General features: G+C 33.9%; 1 protein-coding gene across 1 annotated transcript; it reads left to right on the top strand.

Annotated features, from left to right (window-relative positions):
- The first annotated feature begins 8,845 nt into the window (after positions 1-8,845).
- Positions 8,846-9,877, top strand: LOC132039073 (uncharacterized). Its single transcript, XM_059429619.1, has one exon. The coding sequence runs from the start codon at positions 8,846-8,848 to the stop codon at positions 9,875-9,877; it is 1,032 nt and encodes a 343-aa protein (XP_059285602.1).
- Positions 9,878-26,540: the final 16,663 nt, after the last annotated feature.

Below are 26,540 nucleotides of genomic sequence, written 5' to 3'. Positions count from 1 at the left end.
ATTAATAACTTCTTTTATAATTAATGCAAATAAAATTTGTTGCCAAGTGGCTTGTTCATATTACGCCACTTGGCTTAATATTAAGCTAGACTACTCTCCTTTTATATATATACTAGTATTCGTACCCGCGCGATGCGCGGCCGGTATCAAATGAAACTAATCATACCAAATTATCATCTGATTTCCTTGATACAATAAAAAAATTATTATTGACATATATAATTAATAAATTTGTGCAACATTTAATTATAATTTTTCTTATTTGAACACATTTACTTATATGTATTAATTTAACAACATCTAGATCTTGTGCTGATTAACCTTGTTCATTAAACATTGATTAATTTTTTTATCTATAACAGTTAACAAATCATATCATGATAAATTAAAAGATTTGTCCGACTTAACTATTAGTTAAGTAACTTACTTCTAAATATGATTTGGAAAGCAAAAGAACTTACGAATGCTATGTGTTAGAGTTACACGTGACAAATTAAATTTATATTCTTAAAAATATTGTGTGGTACTTGAATTTCTTTATATTCAATATTTTTAATTTTGGTTCTATTTATTAAGTCTTCCGTTACATGGTCTTATTTACAATATAACTTTTTATTATAATATAATTTAAAATATCTTTTATTTCAAATGCTAAAAAAGTTTATATTATGAGAGTTTATTTGTTAAAAGTACTAAGGCAAACATTTAAGTGGAGTATGAGCAATAACTCATTCTCATTCTCTTTTTATTTTTTAATCGTTTTCTCAATAAATAACATCATCCTCTTATACTTCTTTATTAAATCATGTCATATTTACCAAAGAATCTCTTTGAGAAAACAATTAACATATAAATTGGGTTTCCTCTTAAGAATCTTTTTAAATCAAAGTTGATCCTAAATAAAAAGATGAAATAAAAAGAAATATGTTTGATTCACTTGATTCTTAATTTTGTCTTTTTTTCGTACCCCCGCGATGCACCACTGGTATCAAATGAAACTAATCATACAAAATTATCATCTTATTTCTTTGATACAATTAAAAAATTATCATTGACATATATAAATTAATAAATTTGTGCAATATAACTTCGCCTTAAAATAATCGAGAGAAGATAATAATAGGATACGCCATGCAGAAATCAGAAAATGATTCACCTTCAACATCACGAAAAGAACAATAATTTTAAAATATCATTCTAGAAACAAAAGGTAGAGACTTTTAAAGGAATGAAACTAACCGTGAATAATTTAGAGCTTTTACATTTGATATATATTAAGAATTAAAGTTGATGAAGTTTTCTCCTTCAGTAACACCTGAAAAAAATGCAATTCATATTTTCTAAAGAATCTTAATTGGAATCGACAAAAATGCTAAAAGAATTTGTCAAAAGAATTCATATATAAAAGCTTCTAAAGTGAGAAACTGGATGAAAAAATACTGATCAAATTACATGTTGATTTGAAGCTTTGCATATCTTTTGTTTTCTTCGTTCTGTCAAGATCTTTTTAGAGAAAATTAAGGTCTTTTGCTTAGGTTCGGCTTCTTTTATACTCTTTTGGTACTTATTTATAGCAACTAAATTTCTTAACAATTGTAATAATGTTATTTAGTTGAATAAGAACTCTTTATATGGAAAACAAATAATATAGAGCACAACACGTTTATGGAGCAAATAGTTCGACTCCTATTATAGTCTTTTGCTCCTTATTTATAACAACTAATTTTTTTAACCATTGTAATAATATTTTTTGGCTAAAATATGAATTCTTTATTTGAAAAATAAATAATATAGAGCACTCATTTATGGAGCAAATAGTTCAGCTCCTTTTATGGTCTTTGGCTCCTTATTTATAGCAACTAAATTTTTCTGATTAGGTCAAATAAGAATTCTTTATAGATCTTTTGTAATTGATATACGTTATGTAGTATTCTAATAATTAATATTGATTTATGTATATAACATCTTAAAATTTTATTTTTGGCCGACAAAATTAAAGCCACTTGCTATCATTGTAGTTTTGGAAGAAAATGATGAAAGAAACTTAACGATAGATAGAATTTTAGATCACATATGTTTCAAAACCAATCTACCTTATTTCTTTTTTATTTTAATTTTTTATTATTATTTATTAGTTTAGGTTGCATATGCTAAAACAATGAATATTTTTTTGGAAAAAGTTGATCCATATATCTGTTTATATAAAAGGAAAAGACATACATGTAATAATAATAGCCATGTATCGCCCCAAAAAAAACTCATAATAGCCATGCATAAAAGTTAGAAGACCAAAAGGAAAAAATAAAGAGAAACAAAATAACTTAACACAAAATGATCATTTATTTGCACAGTGCTCTTGAGATGGTGAATAATGCCAAAAAGAGCTCTTGTACATTCATAATATATTTATGGCCATTCCTTGCACGTATGATTTGGTAAAACTCCTTTATACATTTCGGTTCTCCATCGTACTTGTTCATTTTTCAAATATTCATTCCACATCTGTGAGATATTTGCATACATAGATATGGAAAATTTAGATTCCTTAGTTACGTCTGTAACAAAAGATAAATGTAATTTTAATTATAAACAATAAAATAATATTAATAATAATAATAATAAGTAGTAGTAGTAGTTAAATCAAGTATGAAAATATACCTTGATTACTTGGTGAAACTCCTTTATATAATTCAATTCTGCATCGTACTTGTTCATTTTTCAAATATTCATTTCGCATTTGTGAGATGTTTGTATACATCATATCTATTGAAACTTTAGATTCTTTAGTTACATATGTAACAAAAGATAAATGTAATATAATTGTAAATCACAACAAAATAAATTAATAATAATAATTTGCGTAGAAAGGTTACTATTTTTCTTTTCGTAATATTTCTTTCTGTAACTTATTTTCTACACAACGTCGTTTCTTCCACAGAGAATGTTGATGCAACAAATGGCAAATAATTTTTTTATATACTTATGTTGTAATTTATTTTAAATTAGGTTAGAATGGAAGAAGAAACAAATTTGCTTATATCTTTAACATTTTCCGTGATATAACGAATGATCAGTTCCAAACACATAATCTTTTGACTACTATTATTTTATCTGTGATCTTTAGCGAGAACACATATATAAATTACTTTCTCTTACCTAAAATAAGTATTTTTGGATTCATAAATAATTTCTTTTGTTCCCCAATCGAGAGAGAAGAGATGTTCTCTAAGTGTAAAATGGCGAATTATGTCAATGAAATGGACAAAAAAATGGAAACAAAAGAATGTGATGAGCTCAAACACGTTTATCTATTTACATTTACAACATATTGAAGAGTTTTTTTCTATTATTTTTCCGGATTGAAATTCCTTATTGATGTTATTTTACTTGTGCAAAATTCATTTTTTAATATACATAAGAGATGCAAGTTCAAAATCACTAATGGGTGTTAATGAGTGTGATTCCTTGTTTAAGATGCTAATTATGTTCGTTTCTTGATTTTTGAGATGTAATTTTCAATTTGCAAAAAAAAAGCTTATTTTAAACTAAAAGAGATGGAGCACATAAAAGATATTTGGAATCCACACCCCAGAGAATGATAGCGAGAAAACAAATGCACATGTGTAACTTACCTAAAATGTTAATCAATGAATCGAAATATATATGTAAACACTACGTATTTAATACAACTTTATTATGGAAGATTCCGGCTCTTGATACAACAAAATTTTTAAAATATTTGGAATCCAGTTTCCATGATTACGGAGTTTTATTATGGAAGGGCTTTTGATGACAATATTTTTTTCCCATGTTTGTTGCTTGATTGTCAATTATGTAAAAGTTTTAAATGCAGTAAATAAATGCAAATCATATTGATCGACACCAATTCAGTCTTATTAGCAGTACTAAATTGTACTAAATGCAGTAAAAATATGCTATAAATAGTACTTTTAATTAATTTTGTGTCAATGCAGTAAATAAAATGTACTAAATAGTATGTTGTCAATGTTGAAATGTGGCATTGAGATGTTAATGAATATACTCTACTTAATTTCGTGTACTCTTCTGGTTCTTCAAAATTCTTTACCAAATAGGGGTTTCTTTAATGCACCATATTTTTTTCCAACTATGCTCTTAATTAGTGCATGATTATTCATTTTGCAACTCTTTTTTCTAGATTAGACATGTTATCCTTCCTTGATTTTCTCATTTTGTGGAATGCTTCCTTGATTTTCTCATTTTTTTTAAAAATTAATTATCTTTTATATCGTGTAATATATTAGCATACATGTGCTTCAATAGTTTTTACCATTTATGTTACTTGATTGTCAATCAATCTTAATTGAAACTCAACAGTTTTTACCATATATGCGACTTGATTGTCAATCATTCTTAATTGAAACTCAATAATTAATCACACCTAATTGTAGTATGTTTTTTATTGCATAAAAAAGATAAAAAGTCAACATAGTATATTTATAGTAAATTATTATTATTATTATTATTATTATTATTATTATTATTATTGTTATTATTATTATTATTATTATTATTATAGTATCCCTTATAAACTATATGATATATCTCTTATATGGTAATATATGAGTGTAATTAAAAATCTCTTTTTAAATTTAATGCAAATATAATTTGTTGCCAAGTGGCTTGTTCATATTACGCCACTTGGCTTAATATTAAGCTAGACTACTCTCCTTTATATATATATATATATATATATATATATATATATATATATATATATATATATATATATATATATATATATTATTATTAGTATTAGTAGTAGATTATTAAATTAGGTAATATTTTGAACTACAATTAATAACTTCTTTTATAATTAATGCAAATAGAATTTGTTGTTATTAAAAATAATTCACTTTTTACCCTAATTGAAAGAAAATTTCCAAGTTTAGTACTATCCAACATTAACTGTTAAAAGTTCTCTCTCTATGAAGCCGGCGCAAGTTAGCTAACTACCGTCGGTGAGGAATCCATGGCAAGAGGACGAGGTAAAGGCAAAGCGGGAGGTAATGAAGTGGTACGAGGTCGAGGAAGGCCTCGAAAAATGCCACTATAAACTTTTGTTTAACTCTGTAGGGGCTCAAGCACCAACTACGCCGGTGGATCTGGGTGATGTCAACAAGGTTACACCACCAGTCTCAATTCAGAGAGGATTGAATGAGACAGGGTCGTCATCTAGCTCAGCTGGGCCAACAAGAAAATTGCAGATGAGTATTGCTGATATGGAGTCACCAGATGTGAGTACTGTGTGAGCTGCTGATACATCCGTAAGAACTGTAAATGCGGGGCCGGTAAATGGGGTAACATAAAATAACAACAGATTCCGGCAAAAGAGTGGACAATGGTAAGCAACCAGAGGTACCTTGGGTGAATTTGTTTGCAAAAAACAAATCTGTAGAGAATGGGTTATCTTTGCAGTACATTCCCCCTATGATTATAGATGGTGAGGTGGTGGTGCAATTAGAGAAGGATGATGTGGAAAGGGAGGGAGAAATGGCGGTGTGCACTAATTGTTTACACAATAGGTGAGTGTCCTGGCTATAATACCATGAACAGATTTATCTCCCAAACTTGGAATAACATAACTGAACCTACTGTACACCTATATGAGGAGGGATACTTTATTGTCAAATTCCAAACAATTGAGGATATGCGTGAAATTCTGTATGTTGGACCTTACACCATCAATTATAGGCCATTGATTTTGAAACCCTGGACACCGGAATTTGACTTTTCTGAATTCACTACTGAAATTCCCCTTTGGATTAAATTGCCACAATTGCCAATGAATTGTTGGGGTGCAAACTCACTGAGTCGAATTGCTAGCTCTATTGGGACACCTATCTATGCAGATGAGTGTACTACAAAGCAGACAAGGGTCTCATTTGCACGAATGCTTATTGAGACATACATCACCAAAACCTTACTTGATGAGATTAAAGTGCTAGATCCAAATGGGAAACTGTTTACCCAACCTGTGACATATGATTGGCGACCACTATACTATGAAGTGTGCCAGTCCATTGGGCATAAATGTGCACCAGTGACAGCTCCTGCTGCTCAAGCACGACCACGAAGGAGGGCTGCTAAAAGGGGACCAAAAATAATTCAGGCCTGGGTATCCAAAGAACCAAACCAAGCACAAGAAGGGCAGCAAGCAACAAACCCAAGGGAACAACCAGCTCAGGTAATGCAATCAATACCAGAGCAACCACTAACTAATGAGCTGCCAACTGCAATGGTAGACATTAGCATTGGGACTATGCAATGTGCAATACAAAATCAGCTGAGCCCAGATCAACTACAAAGAGAGTGGGAGTAATGAGCAGGTGCTTAACAGTACCCAAGATCAAGGATGCCTCAATCCTGAATTGAATTTGTCAAACTTCCCTACATTGAGCTCAACATCAGCAAAAAGGAGGACTGGGGGAGACCAAAGTTCAAGTGTAATGAAAATAGTGCTACCCCCTGATAAAGGGAAACCTCTTACTCAATGACTTGGCTATTTTGGAATGTGAGAAGTGTAAATAAGAGATATAAGCAGAAGGAGGTGAGGAAGATACTAGTGAATAAACACATCAAGCTAGCAGGACTGATTGAAACAAGAGTGAAGCAACACAAAGCAACTAGAATAATGCAAAACATAGCTCCAGGATGGGGTATTTGTGCTAATTATAATTCTGCGACTAATGGGCGAATTTGGATGATATGGGACACTAGCATATACACAGTGACACTTATCAGAGAGGAGAATCAACTACTCCATTGCCTAGTCACAAATGGGGCTGAGATTAACTGCTATTTGACTGTGATATACGGGTACAACACAGTTGAGCAAAGAAAAGATTTATGGGGATACTTGAAGGACTTGGCTCATGGGCTTAACAGACCTTGGCTGATCAGTGGAGACTTTAATGCTCTTCTTTACCCCCAAGATAGATTGAGTAACAACCCTGTGCAGTATGTTGAAATAAGGGATTTTGATGAATGCCTACAAGATCTGCACCTAAATGAAATAGCCTGGAAAGGAGAATATTATACCAGGAGTAATAAACAAAGATGGTGATAAAAGGATGTGCAGCAGGCAGGACAGAGCCATTGGCAACCATGAATGGATGATGGCATGGGGACAGGTGGTACTAGAGTATGAATTGCCCAACATATCAGATCACGCCCCTATGGTACTACCTCTAACAAATATGCAGAGAAACATTAAAGTTCCTTTTAGATTCTTTAATATCTGGGCAGAGCATAACAAATTTCAAGACATTGTTGCTGCAGTTTGGGTTAAGAAGCTATCACGGGACAAAATGAGTAATATTTGGCTGAAGCTTAAAGCATTAAAGTTTGACTTGAAAAAACTGAACACAGAGGAGTTTAAGTATGTGGGACAAAATATAGAGCAAGCAAGACAATCTCTAGCTGAGATCCAAGTACAGATGAAGAGACAATGGATTGATGCACTGCAAAACCAGGAAAAGCAAACTATAATAAAGCTAGAGAAATGGTCCCTCATAGAGGAAAGTGCTATTAAGCAGAAATCAAGAGCTAAATGGATTTAGCTAGGAGACTCAAATACTAAGTATTTCTCTGCAGTATTAAAGGAAAGAACTCAAAGGAAGCAGCTAACCACACTCACTTCTTTGGATGGGGCTACATTGACTACTACAGAAACTATCAAGGAAGAAATTGTGGCTTTCTACAAAGGGCTGATGGGGGCATCCACTTCTGCTCTACCTGCCGTTAACGGTAACATTATGAAAAAAGGGCCAATGCTGTCACAAGCACAGAGACTACAACTATGTGTACCTATTACTGAAAGAGAAGTGACTGAGAGTCTAAAGGCTATAGGAGATGACAAAGCACCGGGTTTAGATGGATACAATGCAGTGTTTTTCAAAAAATCTTGGGGCATAATCAAGCAAGAGGTAGTGGGAGCTGTTATGGACTTCTTCAACCAAGGAAAAATGCACAAACCTGTAAACTGCACATCTATCACTTTGGTACTTAAGAACTTTAACCCTGCATCCATTAGAGAGTATCAACCTATTGCTTGTTGCACAGTCCTATATAAGCTTATTTCAAAGATTTTGGCGACTAGAATGCAAAAGGTCATGACAACTGTGATATGTGAAGCCCAAGCTGGATTCATACCGGGTAGAAAGATAGGTGATAACATTATTCTTGCCCATGAACTAGTCAAAGGTTATAGTAGGAAACATATATCCCCTAGATGCATGATTAAGATAGACCTCCAAAAGGAGTATGATTCAATAGAATTGAGTTACCTGGAGCAGGTGATGTATGAGTTGGGATTCCCTACTATATATACTCAATGGGTCATGGAATGTGTAAGAACTGTGAGTTATAGCATTATGATTAATGGAGAGCCTGCTACTCCATTTGATGCTGCTAGGGGATTAAGGCAGGGTGACCTATGTCACCCTTCCTCTTTGCTATAGGGATGGAATATTGAGTAGAATGTTCAATGGCCTCAAGATGATAAAGGAATTTCACTACCACCCAAGATGCTCTAAACTTGGAATAAGCCATTTATATTTTGCTGATGATTTGCTCTTATTCTTTAGGGGTGACATAACTTCTATGACTGTATTGCACCATGCTTCAATATGTTCTCCCAGGCATCTGGGCTACAAGCAAACTTGGGGAAAAGCTCAGTTTATTTCGGTGGAGTGACACAAGCTGCCCAGGTAAGCATCTTGAACAAATTGGGATATTCTTATGGGGAGCTTCCCTTTAAATACTTAGGGATTCCACTAGCAACTCAAAAGATATCTCTTATCCAATGGCAACCACTGATATCCAAGATCACTGCAAAAATCTAATCCTGGACAGCTCGAAAACTCTCTTATGCAGGCAGGGCTCAACTTGTTCAGACAAAAGATTATTTGGAATGCAAGCATTCTGGGCACAAATTTATATCATTCCTACTAAGGTCAAAAAAATCATAGAAGCTCATTGCAGAAGCTACTTGTGGTCTGGGAGTAATGCTATAACCAAAAAAGCTTTAGTAGCATGGGATAATTTGTGCTCTCCTAAGAGTGTGGGATGCTTGAACATTACTAACACGTACATCTGGAATAGGGCAGCAATTGCTAAGCAATGGTGGGATATTGAGCATAAACAGGATAAAATGTGGATCCGATGGATTCACACCTACTATATCAAACAACAGGCAATGGAGAGTGTGCAAGTTCCTAAGCAAGCATGCTGGTTAGTAAGGAAATTTTTTGAAGCTAGAAACTTAATAAACCAGATGCAAATTCAACCTACTAGGCAGAGCTTGATTAGACAAATCTATTACCAGGCCATAACTGCTAGAACCACAGTGCCATGGAAGTGTATGATGTTCCAGAATGCAGCTAGACCAAAAGCTGTTTTTACTATTTGGTTGCAACTGTTGGGAAGACTACTCACTGTTGAAAGATTGGCAAAGTGGGGAATAGAGGTGGAGCCCAAATGCTGTCTATGTCAAATGCATGATGAGACAAGGGAGCACTTATTTGTACAATGTGAGTTTACTAGAAAGGTGTGGAGGAGGGTCGGGCAATGGATGCAAATGCAGTACTATAACCCTGTCAACTGGGACCAACACCAACAGTGGCTCATCCACAACTCAAAAGGAAAATCCCGGAAAGCACAAATATTCAAACTGGTCTGCACTGAAGTCACATATGCCATCTGGATTGAGAGAAATGCTAGAATATTTGAAAAACACAATAGAACTTGGGAAGTTATAGCTAAGGAGATTATGTATGTTGCGTGTGTTAGAGCTACACCTAGAATTTACAATGTCATTCATAGCTTTAGATTCTAGTTAGCTTGTGTAATGATATGAGAAGTTAGCATGCTGTGTATAGCTGCTACTGATATGTAAGTCTGATCTTTGGTGATTAATAAAAATCATTTAATTACCAAAAAAAAAAAAGAATTTGTTGCCAAGTGGCTTGTTCATATTACGCCACTTGGCTTAATATTAAGTTAGACTACTCTCTTTATATATATAGATTAATGCAAATAGAATTTGTTGCCAAATGACTTGTTCATATTACGCCACTTGGCTTAATATTAAGTTAGACTATATATATATACATATTAATAAGATAGGATATTCTGTTCCAATTAACAAGAATAGAAATATTCCAGATTTGAATTTTCTGGATTTTATAATAGTTTTTAGTGTTTTCTGCTTCAATGGTTTAAAATACTAAGTAACGTGATTAAGTCAAATTCTTCCTCCTTATTTTCATTCAGTTAGATTCTATAATAATTGGTTAATCCAGATCGGCTAATTGCCTTGCACCACACTCGTAAGAAAATTGCTAACGGGACTTTGTGGTTCAATATGTGCAATTTATTTGTGTGTTTACGGGAGTTTAACTTTTATATATCTGAGTACATGACAATAAATTATTTGTATAATTAGATTACTTATAAAATAATCACTATTAAATCTATATCATAAGCATTAATTTGTAATTTGATATAAATGATAATTAGCGTACTTTCTATCACAGGTTAACCACACAGATACTTAAGAAACAAATTACACAAGAATATAACTTAAATCTTTTTTACAAAGAGTCTTTTTTTTAAAAAAAAAAGAAGATATTTTTTACTAATTAATAATCTATCCTTCGTGCCTGACCATCCATATTTATGAAGGGGCATATTAGGGAACTAATTATTAGTTCCATATATTGATGAAACATGTCTTTAGAATTAGATTCTACGGTAACTATACTTTTTTGTAATTAATGGATGATGATAAATATGCTTGTTGAGCCATTCTACATCACAGATTAATGTAAATTAACCATTAATTTACTATTCGTAGAAGATTTTGTACGTCTTGTTTATCCAATCACAACGCCGCACTAACCTAGAAATCGACAGGATAACTCAATTAATTCATTTTGTATAAACGATAATTCATTTTATACTCAACTACTCAGCCTAGAAATCGACACAGGATAACTCATTTTATACTTATTTTTGTATAGACGATAACATTTACTACTATTATTTTTTCAGTGACTTGATCAGTGAATATAAGTTGAAACTTTCTTCTTCTTTTTTTTTTTTTTCGTTTTTTACTTTCTTAAGTCCCTACATACTTTAGGACTTTTCATTTTACTCTATTAAAACCTTATCGTTGACCATTAAACTCCGGGATATATCTGCTTCCTTTTTCCTTTTTCTTTTTTTAATTAAAATAGGGTGAAAATCATTTTCATCCTCTAAGTTTAGCTTAAAAATCAAACATGTCCCCCAGGTTTGAACAATTGACATTTTCATCCCCATCTCAACTTCCGGCCATTGACTGGTAAGTTAACCAATAGTTGACCGGTCATTAAAGGGCTAAAATGTAATTTACTAATATTAGAATTTAATAAATGCCCTTAATTAATCATAATCACATATAGATTCTTTTCATAACTATCATTTCTAGTTCATGATCTCACGTTTAAAAAAAAAAAAAAAAAAAAAAGAGCTCACGTTGACTAATGTTATTTGTAGTCTTTGGTCATGAATAATATTTTTTTTTTCGGAATATATTTTCCAATTTTTTTTTTCAAATCGCTTTTTGGTTATAAAATAATCCATTTTTGCTAAATCCAATTTGAAGAAATGATAATTATGGAAAAAAAATGTATATGATTAATTAAGGGCATTTATTAAATTGGAATATTAGTAAATTACATTTTAGCCCTTTTTAAGACCGATCAATGGCCGGAAGTTGAGGTGGGGATGAAAATGTCAATTGTTCAAACTTGGGGGATGTGTTTGATTCTTAAGTCAAACTTGGGGCATGAAAATCAAACTCCGTGATATATCATCTTTCTGGTTCTTAGATCATCTATGACGTGTTTTAAATTGGAAAATTTACTTAGCATAACTAAGTCTAAGTGTTATTTATATATAATAACTATCTTTTTATTATTATTTACTATTAGTAGTTATAAAAAAAATTTGCTTTACATATTATAGCTACAATTAGTAACATACGGTTACTTTACCCCAACACCATATTTCACGCGCAGTTATCAAAATTCAACCATTTTTCATTCACTTTTCTCTCTCTATTTCCTCTCTCTTTTTCTTCCGTTTTCAATTACTGAGTATATCGCCTCTTTCTCTACATCGACCGAAATCTCACTTTCTCCGTCAACCCAGATCGTTATTGCACACAAATATGTAAGTGCTTCTCTCACAATATTTTTGGGTGGTTTTATTTTGTGGGTGTATATGATTTATTGGTTGTTCGTTGTTGTTCATTCCTTCTTTTTCAATTTCAGTTAACAGAACTCATTCATAGTTAGAGTTTTACTTCAGAACTCCCAATTTCTTTGAAATCAATGGCAGATTCAAAAGTGCCGCCAAGGGTTACTAGACGTATTCCCTTTAATCCCAATGATGTAATCGATAAATATCCGGTAATTTACGGTATGAATCTATTTCGGATCCTATTTAAATCATTCATTGTCTTCTCCTTGGCACACCAGGTCGTCATGTAAGGCACATCCGGGCCAAATTGATTTTTCACATCATCAACTATATCCATAAGTGTGTATTTCCTCTTATGATTTGCTATTTTGGGCTTAATAATCCCACCTATCAACCAACTAGTTGCATGTCGTTGTGAATACACCTTATACTTCAACAGACAATTATCCTTGTCTTGGAACTCTCTAACTCTGACCATGTCCGATTTACCAATAGCCGACGCCCTAAATTTCCATTCACATTCACCAAATATGCATACAAGTGAATAGCTTCAAATACAAAAAACAATAACAATTCAACATCAAATATGATCATTCCAGATACATACACATGTATAGATTTTAACATATAATTTATCAAAATAGGGAATATACGTACATCATTAGACATACAAACTAACCTTTAGATGTTTGACCTCTCGGTGCAGAATTTGAACCTTTTTAAATCGCATAGTTTGCCATCACTGTCTTATGTAAAGACCTGTCTGGTCGTTATAGTGGTTTTGACCCATTAACCCTTGTTGACCCTTCCCTTGAGTCCCGTTAGTATGAGTTATGACTTAGTAAAGTCATTGGTCTGCAAGGTTCAAGTGTGATTTGAGTCATTGGTGGAGGAACTAGTTAAGTTAATGAGTTAGAGTTGATCATGGTCAACATCGGGTTAAGACGACCCCGTGTCAATATTTTGAAAGTTACAACAAGTTAATATGATGATTTTGAACTTGTCCATAAGTTTTGGTGAGGTTCCGAAGAGTTTCAGATGGATTTAGGTTTTGTCGCGCTCGTATTCGATGTTTTCGCCGTTGTCCTTTGGCTATAAAGGACTCCATATTGATCAAATGACCTTTGTTTTGTGTTTTTATTGAACCATTAGATCCATATCGTAATTACAAAGTTATAGCAAAAAGAATCGTTGCATTTCGCCTTCGGATGAGGGAGTTATGGTCATTTTAGTTTGGGCTATACTAGCAGGTCCGCTGGAGAGAAGCGAGGGAGTGCTGCAGCGAACCTGCTGCACCAAAAGTAGTGGCCGCGAAAGCAAAACCGCTGCAGCGATCGTCAGGGGGAGGGGGGGGGGTTGCAGAAACCTACTTTTATACTGAAATTTTGAAGTCATTACCCACAAAACCCCAAACATAGTTTTCAAGAGAGAAAGAGGCGAATTTTATCCCATTCATTAGTGAAAGCATCTTTGAGGGTAAGTCCCCACCTTTATTTGTTCCTTTACCTTTCTTCTTTAAGTTCCATGGCTAGTTTAAGGGTCTCTAATGGTGAAGGAAAATCCTAGAACCCTAGAATTAGTAAACCCTTAAATAATTGATAGATTGTTGATTTCATTGTTGTCTAATCATCTAGGAGTATAGATTATCACTTCCTAGGATGACAATTTGATTATTAATTATGAGAATTGTGCATTGAGAATTAGGATTCGAATAAAAATAGGAACTTTTGCCTAAAATCTATTTGAAAGGGTTAAATTGATTAGAAAACCCATGAATTGGAACAGTATGATTGTAGCGATAAAAGTTATAAGAAATTCATCATTAAGTTATTGTTCACCCAATTGAAAGGGGTAGAAGTAATTGGGTATTCTTCCCCAATTGTTGTTCTTGTTTGATTAGAAGGTCTATCTCTTACTTAGCATTATATTGCTAGACTTTGACCGTTCTGAAGTGCTTCAGAAATAGAAGGCTTGTGTGGTGTAGTTTGTGGCTCTTGTTCTGCATTCGATGTAGGTTACGGCTTACTTTAGTTAGACTTTGATTAGCGAAACGTATATATTGTGTAGAATTGACGGGAGAAAGCATGATTAGGTCTTCGAACATGGTGTTTGATTGGATATTACCTAGGTTGGTATGACTTCTGATTTTGTGGTCTTGTCGCCATTACTTTATGTATTAAATAGAAGGTGTATTTGTGTGATACGGGAAGGAAGGAGTTAATATATTCTCATACTCGTGTTGTTGATTGTGGCTTGTTGCCCTGTTATGGTGATTAGACTTATTACCTCTAAATTCTACCTTATGGTGTCATATATCATCGGAGAAAGGAAGGATAATGAGAGTATACCTGAATCGTGATATGTACTTATGATAATACACATATGAAAACGTGGAGTATGATGTACTGTTAATGGTGATAACATGCATGGCATACATTCTCATTTCATACATATGCTGATATTAAATTACGACTTGGTAATGTTGATGATATATGAGAAAATTGAGCACTTGATGACATAAGACTTAGTGCGAAGTGCACTTGTTTAATTAGAAGGAAAAAGATGTTATAGACTCTTTATGTTGACTGAGATGGTGCGTACAGTTCATTCCATTGATTTTTATATGTCTTGATATGGATTATAGTGTTGTGACTTCCATACTATATTCATTGGCATTGATTGCATTGATTTACCATTTTTGCATTCATTCACTCATACATGATGGAAATGGTCCGGAACGATTCATGAAAGACTTGTGGCATGATGCCTTGTGTTTGCTATTGATTGATTAATTATGTGATGAACTGATATGAAATGATAAATAAGGAGTTCATATACACTCTTCTTGTTGACTTGGAGTAATCCCTTATTCATGTTATTGACGAATTGATTCTTGAGTCTTGATATGACTTGTGACATGGTGACTTGTGTTCCCTGATATTGATTTATTGATTGTTCACATCCCTTATTGATTGTGGAATGGAAAAACATTGTGATGAGAAAGATATTATAACTATGAAAAGGCACATTTGACAGGGGGTGAGGATGTGGCCTAAGTTAAAGACTCGTGATTCGAGGTAAGATTCCGGCACGAGGGTACATGGACACCATGGGTCCCCTGCAGGTCATGGCTAATGGGTCAAACATTACCATTTAGCATGTGTGTACGGATATGTGACAAGTTTAAGATAATTGGCCAATGCATTGCATTACATTACATTGCACTACATTGCACATCATTATATTTTGCATTACACATCATTACATTTTATTCTGCATCATTATATAGCTCGTTTAGTTCTGATTTTGGCATGGTTTGTTGAAACGGCTGCGTGGAATAGATATGATTAATGACGGAGTTAAAAATGTAGATTAGTGACTCTATCTGGGGTCAGAACTTGGACTTGTGATTATCGGGTGAGATTATTGAGACTTGACAGACTTGTGGTTTAGAAGCTTTATCTTAGGCTGTGATTTAGTTATGGAAGGTTCTGTGACCTTGATTTGAGTATTATGTGCCTATCTGTTTATCTTGTTGATTTTATGCTTATATGCGTGAACTAATCTTAGTCGGCCTACGATATCTACACGTACATAGTGTTTGTACTGATACTACCTTGCTGCACCCTTTTGAGTGCAAATTCTGTTCCAGAGATTTCATCCAGACCACATCTCTAGCTTGAAGCTAGTTTGCTTGATCAGATCCGAGGGCGAGCTTCTATCCATGTCATGCCGCCTGAAGATCTTTCTTTCCAGATGTCTACTTTCATTGCAGACATTATTCATTATTATGTTTGATAGATACTTCATTCTTTAGACATTGTTGGTTAGAGTCCTTGTACGATGACTTTCAAATTTTGGGGATGTAATAATTAGACTTTCACACTTATAGTATGTATTATTTATGACTTGGTTAGACTATTTATTCATTCACTTATCTATTGATTCTTAGAGAATAAATGATTAAAGAAGTTGAAATTGGCTAGTGATTAATAGGCTAATGGGTAAGGATTCGCCTACTAGTGATATTAAGGTAGGTGCCCGCACGATCGGGAATTAGGGTCGTGACATCTTCACTTTATCTTTATCCTTGTATATCTGATCTACAGAAATATCTTTTTGATTCTTATTCAGAAATAATCAATGTTTTGCTTTGTTTGAATACAACAACGGCCTTGCAAGTATTTGACGCCGCCATCTCTATAGAACCCACTGTATCCATAGGTTCGAAATCATTGGCGCATTCAAGTAGTAACATCTCTTCTTGAATACCACTCTCCCAAGATAAATAGTCCTCAGTTCTCTTATCAGTTATGGTAACACATAACGGATACATACCGGACTCGTTTTTTCTCTCTTCAGTTCAACATGCACCCTCACACCCATGTCATTGTGTATTTCCATGGACATAGGATTACCTTCAAAAGTGTATTTGATTTGTATTTTTTTAATACTCATATCTACTTTCAACTGATTTGAAATTTCCGCAACAAAATCTGTATACAATGCATACTCCTTGAATATGATGGCATCTATATTGTAATTCGTAAAACAATTCTGCTCATTCCAACTACCTGAGTGTCTAATTAATGCCGTTATGGTCGCCATAAATTACTACGTTTTGCCGAAATTCAATTTTATACACACCTGTAGTCAAGAAAGTAATTACAAATTACAAATCAGAAATCAAGTTATATTCAGCAAAATAGCAAATCATGAGTCCAAATTCAATCAAACAATGTAATAGATCAGAATACACACCGTTAATAATCAGTTATTCCTTCAAGTAAATGACTGCAGTGTGTGTTATTGTATTTAACAAATATAAAAACATACATTAATGCCTGTAACAGGATTCTCTTTCATCATCCAATACATGTTGCTAGGTTAAATACAAAACATACACTAGCAGGTATTTTGAAATAAACTCTCTAATGCCCGTAATAAATTTGCTGTTTATATCTGTTCAATACGCAAAAAAATACACTGAAGGAATTTAGATGTATTTATATGTATTTCAAACCTGCAATACATTGTATTTTTGTGTATTTCATGCCTACAATGTATTTATCTGTATTTAGCATATAAAAATCTCTATGCTCGTAAACAATCCATGTCGTTTGGTAGAAATACATATAGTTACATATAGAAGTACATGTATATATGTATATGGAGCAATTGACAAATACACACAGTAAGACTACTCTCAATAAATTCATATTGAGAAATACATATAGATTAATGTGTTAGTCTCTAGAAATCAGTTCTTCTTTGAAGTAAATCACCAAATTCAGAAATACACAGTAAGACGACTCTCAATAAACAATATCATCGAGTTCTTCATTGTATTTGAATTGTGTTACATATCAAATCTATAACACACTCCGAAATTCAATTTTATACACAAAAGTATTCGACAAAGTTGTGACAAATAAGACGAGCGATTTATATTCGGAAAATTAACAAATCATACAGTACAAAAAACAAACAGACCTGTAATATATCAAAATACATATCGTAGTAATCAGCTCTTCCTTAATGAGATGACTCTAAATCACAAGAATCAGTTGATTCTTCCTTGTATTTGAATTTCTGTTGCAGATTGAAATTTTTGGTGCTCCAATTATGATCTCAGATGCTTTTTGTTTTACCGTTTTTATCTTGAGTATTTTTTGAATTTGAAACGCCGCTTTGGATGATGAAATAGAATCCTGTTACTCTATGGAAGATATAATCGCAAGACGTGATTTGTGGGATATGTTATTATGTTTTCCATTTTTAAAAGATTCCATCCAGATGTGGCACTAGAATTTCGCCCAAAAAAATAGGAACGAAACAAAATACATGTATTTAACAAAAATGAAATACAACTGTAATAACCTAAAAGTAGCTACAAATTGTTGTAAATATATTATTGGTGGATGTCCACCAGGTGAAAGTGGCTACCAAGTTTAAATATTAGATGTCACCATGTAAAAGTGGCCACCAAGTTTATAGATTAATGCTTGGATATCAAGACTATCTTGGAGAGCAAGATTATTTCTTAGTCATCAAAATTTTTGGCCACTAGGTTTCCTCCTATACTTTGCCATCAAGGATGTTTAGTCACCAAAAATATTGGCCACTACGTGTCCTCTAATTACTTGGCCATCTAGGATTTTTACTTCTATAAATATGAGGCCATATGTTTTGTAACATAGAAGATAAGCAATACACAATCTTACTCTCTCTCTATATATTTCTCCCGTGTATTTATTTTATAGTCTTTATTTTATAGCACGTTATCAGTACGAGACTCTGCCATTTTGAGTTTGATTCTCTATTTATGGTGTAATTCTTGAAGTTACACGAGTACAAGATAAACATCGCCTGTTGCGAGAAACTCTCGTCTGACTTCTTGTGGTGATGAAAAGAAATTCTCGTTTGCCGCTTGTTCGTCTGTCATTATTAACATATTCTTGCAAAGGTATGTTTACAGTTCTTTACAAGGGTTGTAGCTTTAAATAAGCTATATTACGTGGCAAAAGTTTATGCATGTGGCTTGTTTAATTAATACCTTATAAAATGGTAAGTCATGCCTTGGAGACAAAGCCATTGGAGTAGCTCACGTAAACAATAAAAGTGTATGGCTAAATTTATTTATGCTTATAATTAATCATCGGAAGTGCTAATATTATTATATAATATTATTATTGGCTTGTTGTAGTTACAACTGAAAATATATTAGAGAAAAATTTTCTACATCATATATATGTCTCAATTTGCTCCTAAAGTAGCAATATTTTAAAAGAGGTTCTAAGCTATCATTATTTGATATGCTTGAGGCACGTTCAGATATATTCCATTCCAGAAAAATGAGAATGTTTGTAAATGTTACAAATACAAATCCATTCCCTGAAGTGAAATGTGACAAAGATATGGTAACTAAAGATTATAAAGATGGACGTGTGTTTGGTTGTGAAGTTATCATGACTCATCTCCAGAAGAGGTGGAATAATTGAGAAGAAATATTCTATACTTTACTCCCGAAGTAGTAAACTCAAAAATTTGCTCCAAACATAGCAAACTGTGAATTCTTTTCCCGAAATAGTAAGAATTTGTAATATACTCCCGAAGTAGTAGAACTTTGACATTTACTCCTGAAGTAGTAAGACCTTGAAATTTACTCTTGAAGTAGTAAACCTTTAAACTTTACTCCAAAGGAGTAAAACTTTAAATTCTTGCACCCGAAGTAGTAAAACACTGAAACTTTACTCCTGAAGTAGAAAGAATTGACAGTACATCTGAGACAATATGAGAAGCAATGCCTTCTTGTGCTTGAGCAAAATAACCAATTATTGCTGAACGTCATATTTCAAGAGCATTAGAATAAACGAGTTTCATTCCCCGGAGTGAACGAAGAAATACCACGATCTATCTTCTGGAGAGATAAAATAACAAATTGCTATTTTTGTGGTATGAAATTAAGGCATTGAAACACGTACCTATCGTACGTAGAACATCTCGAATAATTTTATTAAAATATCATTCTAAGGCCAAAGGGAGCAGAATAGAATACTTTCTATTATAATCACATTGATACATTATGGTTAGTTGTTCTTGATTTCCTTGAAGGAAATAAACATTAATGTATCTCTTCCTGAATGATGTGATTACTACGTGGTTGTTGCTTTGATAGAAAATATTCAGATGTTAACGGTTAATTTCCTTGAAGGAGATATTTGAAATACTGATGTTTAGAGCTTAACGTTTACTTTTCGTAATTTATAGTTTAAAATTGTCTTTAAATTTCCATTTGATTATTTGTTTCTTTCATGACACCGGTAGTGTCTAATCAAATTTTCTTTTGTGATACCAGAAGTATCTAGAAAATATTTGGTAGTACTAGAAACTAATGATTAAGGGTTCTAGAAGAGCTAATTGTTTATCTACAAGTATCATGACATCGGCGGTGTCCAAATAATCTATGATTATGGTGAACAAATTGACGTCTCTCGAAGAGCTTATTTATGATAGTACCATTCATCCTAGATCATAATTATTATGATTGGAAAATAAACTGTAGTAAACCTGAAGTTTACTAGCGAGAAAAATGGTCATCATATTGAGACTACAAATGATTGGAAGATTGAATATCTCCAAGTTATTACGGGTAGGAACACATGTGTAAAGCGTTACCCAAGCATGATGAGATCACATGTCACAATAAACCAGAAGTTTTGACATAAAATATCATGCAATTGTAAATCCGAAGTTTACTAAAATAAATAACATTCGTCATGGTAAACTTGAAGTTTACAGGTACATATAATTTTATCAGTTGACAAGACCATTTTGATTGTACTGATTTAAATCGATGTGCTAATTGAGTATTCGAAATATATTGAAGAACTAGAAGATTCTTCAAGAATTTGTTTGTGTTGCTTGTTCTCATGATAAGTTGATTACACCAGTTATGTTGGGATTGAATCCCTTAAATTTTGAAAAATATAAAAGGTGAATGTGGGCCCCTTCACCTGCCATGTGATGTCTTAAATAGATGCATCTACAAGACGATCACATGTATGTTTATTGTCAACTGGCAGTTTGACATTTACAAAGTTGCTTGCTCAAAGTAATTGAGTTGGAAGCACAATTTTCAGAATATGTAATTAAGACAATTCATCTTGATAGCTGGTTTATATCTAAGCTGGTTTGGCGTTGGATGCCTCCATTATATAGCTAAACCATTGCTTCTGAGAACAAAGCTTCAGATGTTGGTCTGAGATATGATATTGCATATAACGACTCTTGTATTCTTCAGACCAATAAATTATGCTAAATTGTCCCCTCATAATTAGTTCTGGGCCAGGAACAAAATATTTCCATCTTATAGCTTTTGATGTGCGTTATATGATTAATGGATATACTATAAATGCACACAGATGGATTTCCCAAAGAAAATGAGAATATGTGTTAGTTTTTCTAACATAAGGGGAAAGAATATGCTAGTAAGAAATATGTTGTGAATTATCATCAGTATGATCCTCAAATAATTCAAGTAAAATGCTGGAAGCATTTGCTGATCCAACTATTTCATATTTCATCTGCAAAATGCTCCTAATGTCCCTGAAGGACAGAGTCTACAACATGCATGGAGCATGGTAGACCAATCGGTTCCAAATATAATAATCCTTGAAAAGGGGGAGGAGCAAATGATCATAATAAGGAGGCAAAGTGCTCTTGAAGAGCCGACGACATAACACTTCATGAAACCTTATGCGAGGTTCAGGTACCTGAAAATAATGAAGTGATGAGATCTCAGTAAGTTATGTCGAATTGCGAACCGATGCAAAATGATATCTTGTTGACAATATTTTGGTACAATATAACGCGCAATATTGTATAAGGCTGTGAGGATTTGAATTCTACGTCTCTTAAAGCATGTTGACGTAGAAATAATTACCAAGCAAAATGATACATCTTGGTAAACGTAACGTTTATTGGGCCAGTAGTCCAAACATCAGAAGATGTCACATTATTTATACTGATGGATGCTGTCACAGCTCATATGACTTACTTGATGAAATTTATATGAAAATTCCTAAAGAATTTAAAATGCTTGAAGTAATTAGTTCAAAGTCTCGGAAAATGTATTCAATCAGAATACAAAGATCATTATATGCTCTAAAACAACCGCGGTACAATCGCTTCAGTGAGTACTTGGTAAATAAAGGTTATATAAATTATGCCATTTGTCCATGTGAATTTATTAAGAAAACAAAATCAGAGTTTGTTATACTTTTTGTTTATGTTGATGACATAAATCTCATTGGAACTCCAGAAGAGCTCCAAAAGGCAATCGAATATATAAAGAAAGAATTTGAAATGAAGATCTTGAAAAGACAAAGCTTTGTCTTGGTCTGCATATTGAACATTGAGCAAACAGGATCTTTATCCATCAATCTATCTATACCGAAAAAGTTTTAAACAGTTTTACATGGACTATACGCATCTTTTAAGTACCCCAATGGTTGTTCACTCACTTGAAGTGAGTAAAGATCCGTTCCGACCTCACGAAGAAAAAGTGAAGGGCTTCTTGGTCCTGAAGTATCACATCTTAGTGCCATTGATGCACTTATGTGTTACATCCGGCATTTTCGCATATTCGGAAAAATTTTGAAATAATTGTGACTTGTATGTTATAAGTCGATTTCTTGATTCTAGTCAATATGCTTATGTTGTTCTACGGAAAATTTATCGGGGTAAGACGTCGGAGAAGGCCGAGGGCAAATTTGGAATTTTAGAAATTAGTTTCGGAAATTACAAAACGAGTTTTCAACGAATTGGGCCAAGAAAAAATTGGAAGAAAAATTGAGGCCCAATACATGGAGGTGGCCGGCCATGGCCTAAAAAGGATGAAGTCCAATATTAATTAGTCATGTGATAGGCATGTGACTAATTAATATAAGGGATGATCTTGCATGATCATCCATAGAATTTTCAAGAACAACAAAGAAAGAACAAGAGAAAAAAAAAAAAAAGAGGAGGCCGTCGGCCTCGAGGAAAAAAAAAAAAAAAAAAAAAAAAAAAAAAAAATTTCCAAGCTTGTTGTTCCATCCAAAATTCTTGTTCTTCTTGAATTCTTAACAAGTTCGATACGCTCTCCGACGTGATACAATTAGCTAAGCAAAGGCTTTTTGCGGAAGATTGGAATTTGAAGAAAAAGGTATGAATTTCATGTTTTATGTTATGGAATAAGTAAATATGTTATAATGATTAGAATTATGTGAGAATTATGGAAGTATGGTGTGTCTTGTGCATGGCGTGTGTGTGTGTGAAGGCCATGTTTGGCCGTGTGCATACATGTGTGTGTGTAGGCAAGATTAATTAAATTTGTGTTGTATTCTAGCTATGATTATGATGGAAATTACATTGGCAATGGAAGTTGGAAGAATTTGGTTGAGGTTGGAATTATGGAGGGTTGGCCGTGTGGTACATTAAGGAGAAGTGAGGTTGAATTAATTTGTAATATGTTGGTTGTGTTGTTGTTGTGATCCTTGTAATGTAAATGAAGGTAAAATGGTATAAGTTTGCCTTGAAATGAAATGTAGGAACTTATGTCATTTAGTATGATTTTATGGTATTATGAAAATGAAATGGTTAAGGTGTAAATTGTGAGTAATGTTGATGAATTTGGAAGTTAGAAATGTATTATAAACTTGTATATTAAAGATTGGAAGAATTGAGTAAGTTATGGCTTTGGTGGAAAAATTGGCGTAATTTGTATATCTTGTATACATATTGTAGAAATGTTATGGTGTGTCTCCGAATGATATTGTGATGATCTTGATGAATGATGAATGTGAAAATGTTGGAATTGAGTTGGAAACGCGAAGTTGGAATGAGGGTTATATCATTATGTTGGAAAAATGACTAAATAGGCTCTATTGTATTAAGTTGTGGTTGTTGATGTTCTTGATATTTTTTGTTGGGTTGTTGTTGGTTGTGTTGAGCCGAGTTGAATCTCGGGGTGTCATATTTATAGAGAGTCAAATTTCGGTAGCCAATATTTAACCGTGAGTCGTAATGTTAAACTTGCATGAATAGTAACTGGTAAAGATGACCATTTGCGATTTTCAAACGGGAATCAAGATTTGACGAGCGTAAGGCATAACAAAGGTATGTGGGGCCTTCCCTATTCTTTCTTGGCATGTTATACTAGGCTTGAAAGCGGGCCACGATCTCCCGTCTCATAATACAAGATTGAAAATAGCGTCAAATTGTTCGGTACAATTGAACCCGTTCCTTACAACTTATCGTCGAAATGGTTTGTATGCATGAAACCTTCCCTAATGGACCTAGGATTGTTCCAAACGCTCATAAATGAGTTCATAAAGTCTATGATCCATAATTTATGTCCGCCGCCTCGACTTGACCCGAGGTGGGCCCACAAAAATCCGAGACCTCTTACTACGGTTTTTAATTGACTTATTTCTATATAATGTTAAAGAAATCTTTTGATTATGGTACCGTGTCGAACGATGAATATGATGAGTCCATGATATGCTTTGACATGTGTTATGATTCTAGAAACATGAATTGAAGTAAGTAATCGTGCCATCCCCACAAGAGCATACACATACATATACGCCTATCGTCCGATTTTCTCGAGGCGATATGTCATACGCTTTTTTGTTCCGTTTGCTTAAGAACGACCATTACGAATCTCTTGTAAGCCCCAAGATATATTTGCTACGTCCGAATAGTCTCAAAACTCGATTTGACATAATCCGTCATGGTACTCGAAAGGTACGTATTATGACTATTTGTGTGATTTGTTTAATGAGTCCGGGACTTATATGCATATGTTTACTCGCATTACTGCACGTGCAAGTTATGATATGTCTATTCACCGAGCCCGGCAGGATATGTTCTCGTATCGTGTGCACTATTCACCGAGTCCCTCGTACTTGCGGGCCGGGACACGTTATTTGTACGATTGTGATGTGATGATACGGGGATGGCGGCCGGGATGGCACATGATTATTATCCACCGGACCCGCGATCACGTTATGTACACATGATATATATGTATGATTGCATGATCCTACATTACCAGTCCCTTAATAAAGGGCCGGGACACGTTATGTGCATACTTGGCATAAGATGATGTTACGTATAATTCCATCTACCGAGTCCCTTATCGAGAGGGCGGGGACACGACATAGCTCATATGACATTATATGATTCGTTATGCATTACTTATCTTTTGGTATTATGTCTTGAGGTCTCGGATGGGTATTTGTATTTTGATTCGGCTATAGCTCGGCTGTTATATTTCGGTACTCGAGGTCCCCACGATTATGATTATGCTTCTTACTAATCCGCTTACATACTCGGTACATTTCCGTGCGACCCGCGTTCTTCGGGGCCGTGTTACATGCCCATGAATGTACGACGCACCTCGAGACACGCCACCGACTTAGGGTACCTGTTCTATTGAGAGTGCTCCATTTGACCCGAGTCGATATTTTTGGTATATGTCTCTCTCCGTTGTTCGTTTGCTTTGTACATATGCTTATTGGGTACGGCGGGGCCCGTCCCGTCTTCCGATTCCGATCCGTATGTTGAGGCACAGTAGACATAAAGAGTGGGTTATGGTCTGTCTCAGTAGCTTTGTGTATGTATTATGTGTTTGGGCGGTTATCTACCGCGCATTTCTTAAAACTCGCCTTTACATGTGTATATAAATATGTTGGCCCTGTGTGGCCTTTGCTGGTATTTTCTGAATGCAGGTTAATTTTTGGTTAGTAAGAAAAACAGAGGAAACTCTGCCCAAATTTTTCTAAATGTTTGAGTTACTACTTTTGGGTTTTGGTACGTACGGGTGCCCGAGATCGGGCCGGGTCGTGACATTATGTATCTTGCTAATGCTATAAGACTTGATATAACATTCTTTATTAATTTGCTAGCAAGATATAACTCTTCTCTCACACGAAGACATTGGAACGGAGTTAAGCATATATTGCGATATTTGAAGGGAACTAGTTACGGGTCTGTTTTATACTAACAAAGGTAGTACAAATCTTGTTGGTTATGCAGATGCAGGTTATTTATCTGATCCACATAAAGCCCGATCTCAAACAAAGCTATACGCTTACATGCGGAGGTACTGCTATATCATGGCGATCCACAAAGCAATCCATTGTTGCTACTTCTTCGAATCATGCTGAGATAATAGCTATTCATGAAGCAAGTAGAGAATGTGTGTGGTTGAGATCAGTGATACATTTCATCAGAGAAAGATGTGGCTTGAAGTGTGATACAAAAATACCCATAGTATTATATGAAGACATTGCGGCATGTATAGCTCAATTAAAAGGAGGCTTCATAAAAGGAGATAGAACGAAGCACATTTCACCAAAGTTATTTTTCACACATGATCTCAAGAAAAATGGTGATATTGATGTGCAACAAATTCGTTCAAGTGACAATCCTGTAGATTTGTTCACCAAATCTTTGCCAACATCAGTTCTTGAGAAGATGATATTCAAGATTGGAATGCAAAGACTCCGACATCTGAATTTTGGTCCTTGTCAGGGGGAGTGAAATACGTGTTGTACTCTTTTTCCCTTAACCAAGGTTTTGTCCCATTGAGTTTTCTTGATAAGGTTTTTAATGAGGCAGCTCTCAAAGCGTATTACTAGATATGTGTACTCTTTTTCCTTTATTAGGACTTTTTCCCACAGGGTTTTTCCTAATAAGGTTTT

The sequence above is a fragment of the Lycium ferocissimum genome, chromosome 12 (assembly GCF_029784015.1).
Source record: "Lycium ferocissimum isolate CSIRO_LF1 chromosome 12, AGI_CSIRO_Lferr_CH_V1, whole genome shotgun sequence".
NCBI lineage: Eukaryota > Viridiplantae > Streptophyta > Magnoliopsida > Solanales > Solanaceae > Lycium > Lycium ferocissimum.
This window is presented reverse-complemented; position numbering and strand designations above follow the sequence as displayed.

Coding starts and splice junctions, on each gene's coding strand:
- LOC132039073 (XM_059429619.1), top strand. CDS start 8,846: ATGGCAACCACTGATATCCAAGATCACTGCAAAAATCTAATCCTGGAC.